This window comes from Carlito syrichta, unplaced genomic scaffold, assembly GCF_000164805.1.
Source record: "Carlito syrichta isolate Samal-C Ts95f unplaced genomic scaffold, Tarsius_syrichta-2.0.1 Scaffold122780, whole genome shotgun sequence".
In the NCBI taxonomy this organism is placed as follows: Eukaryota; Metazoa; Chordata; class Mammalia; order Primates; family Tarsiidae; genus Carlito; species Carlito syrichta.
Genome location: NW_007066876.1, coordinates 1 through 706, shown reverse-complemented (window position 1 = coordinate 706; position 706 = coordinate 1). Strand labels below are relative to the sequence as shown.

The 706-nt window shown below is 43.3% G+C and overlaps 1 protein-coding gene across 1 annotated transcript; it reads right to left on the bottom strand.

Moving 5' to 3' along the window:
* Window positions 1-308: 308 nt before the first annotated feature.
* On the bottom strand, window positions 309-695 carry LOC103249619 (probable ribonuclease 11; the record flags this gene model as incomplete). Its single annotated transcript, XM_008048239.1, has 1 exon — window positions 309-695. A coding segment is annotated over one exon (387 nt), but the record flags the coding sequence as incomplete, so codon positions are not given.
* Between the last annotated feature and the right edge of the window lie 11 nt (window positions 696-706).

The window sequence follows — 706 nt, the reverse complement described above, 5'->3', positions numbered from 1 at the left end:
CAGGTTGAGGCTGTGGTGGCTGTGAACAGCATGCCACTGCACTCCAGCGTGAGTGACAAGAGTGAGATTCCCACTCAAATACCCCCCAACAAAACAAAACATAAAAAAAACCCTCTTAACTTTTAATTTCCCATATGGGTTTGGGATCTTTCTCTTCTTAATTTCTGCCCCCGTTGGGTGAACTGCTCATATTTTTGGATTTTTCATTCCTCCCAATTGGTATATATATTCAAGAGTTTACTATAGCGCTAGAGGGGTAGTTATGGATCATGAAAGGAAGGAACCAATAAGCAGGAATACGTCTTTCTTTAGTTAGGATTGTATTCTGAGGGTTCTGGGGAATTTACAAATTTAGAACTACTAACTAACCAACTCATCAGAGAATGCCCTATCAGCACTGGCAATATTGTCTTTAATGAGGTAACCCTGTGGTACTTGGACCTGGGGAATTGTATGTTGGTAGTGAGCTGGCACATAGTATTCTCCAGTTCTGGGCTCTCACAGCACCTTATGCCAGGATTCTGTCCAGACTTGCAGCTGGGGGCTTTGTGGACCTGGTGCATCACTTCCCTGGCACCATGGATGAAGTTTTTGCTCCATTTGCAAGATCCATTAGCTTGGGAAGTTTTTCTACAGACCGTCGTGTCATTGCAGCTCGCTTTGTTATTACTTGAATTGTTTCCCTTGGGATCACTATACTGTAACC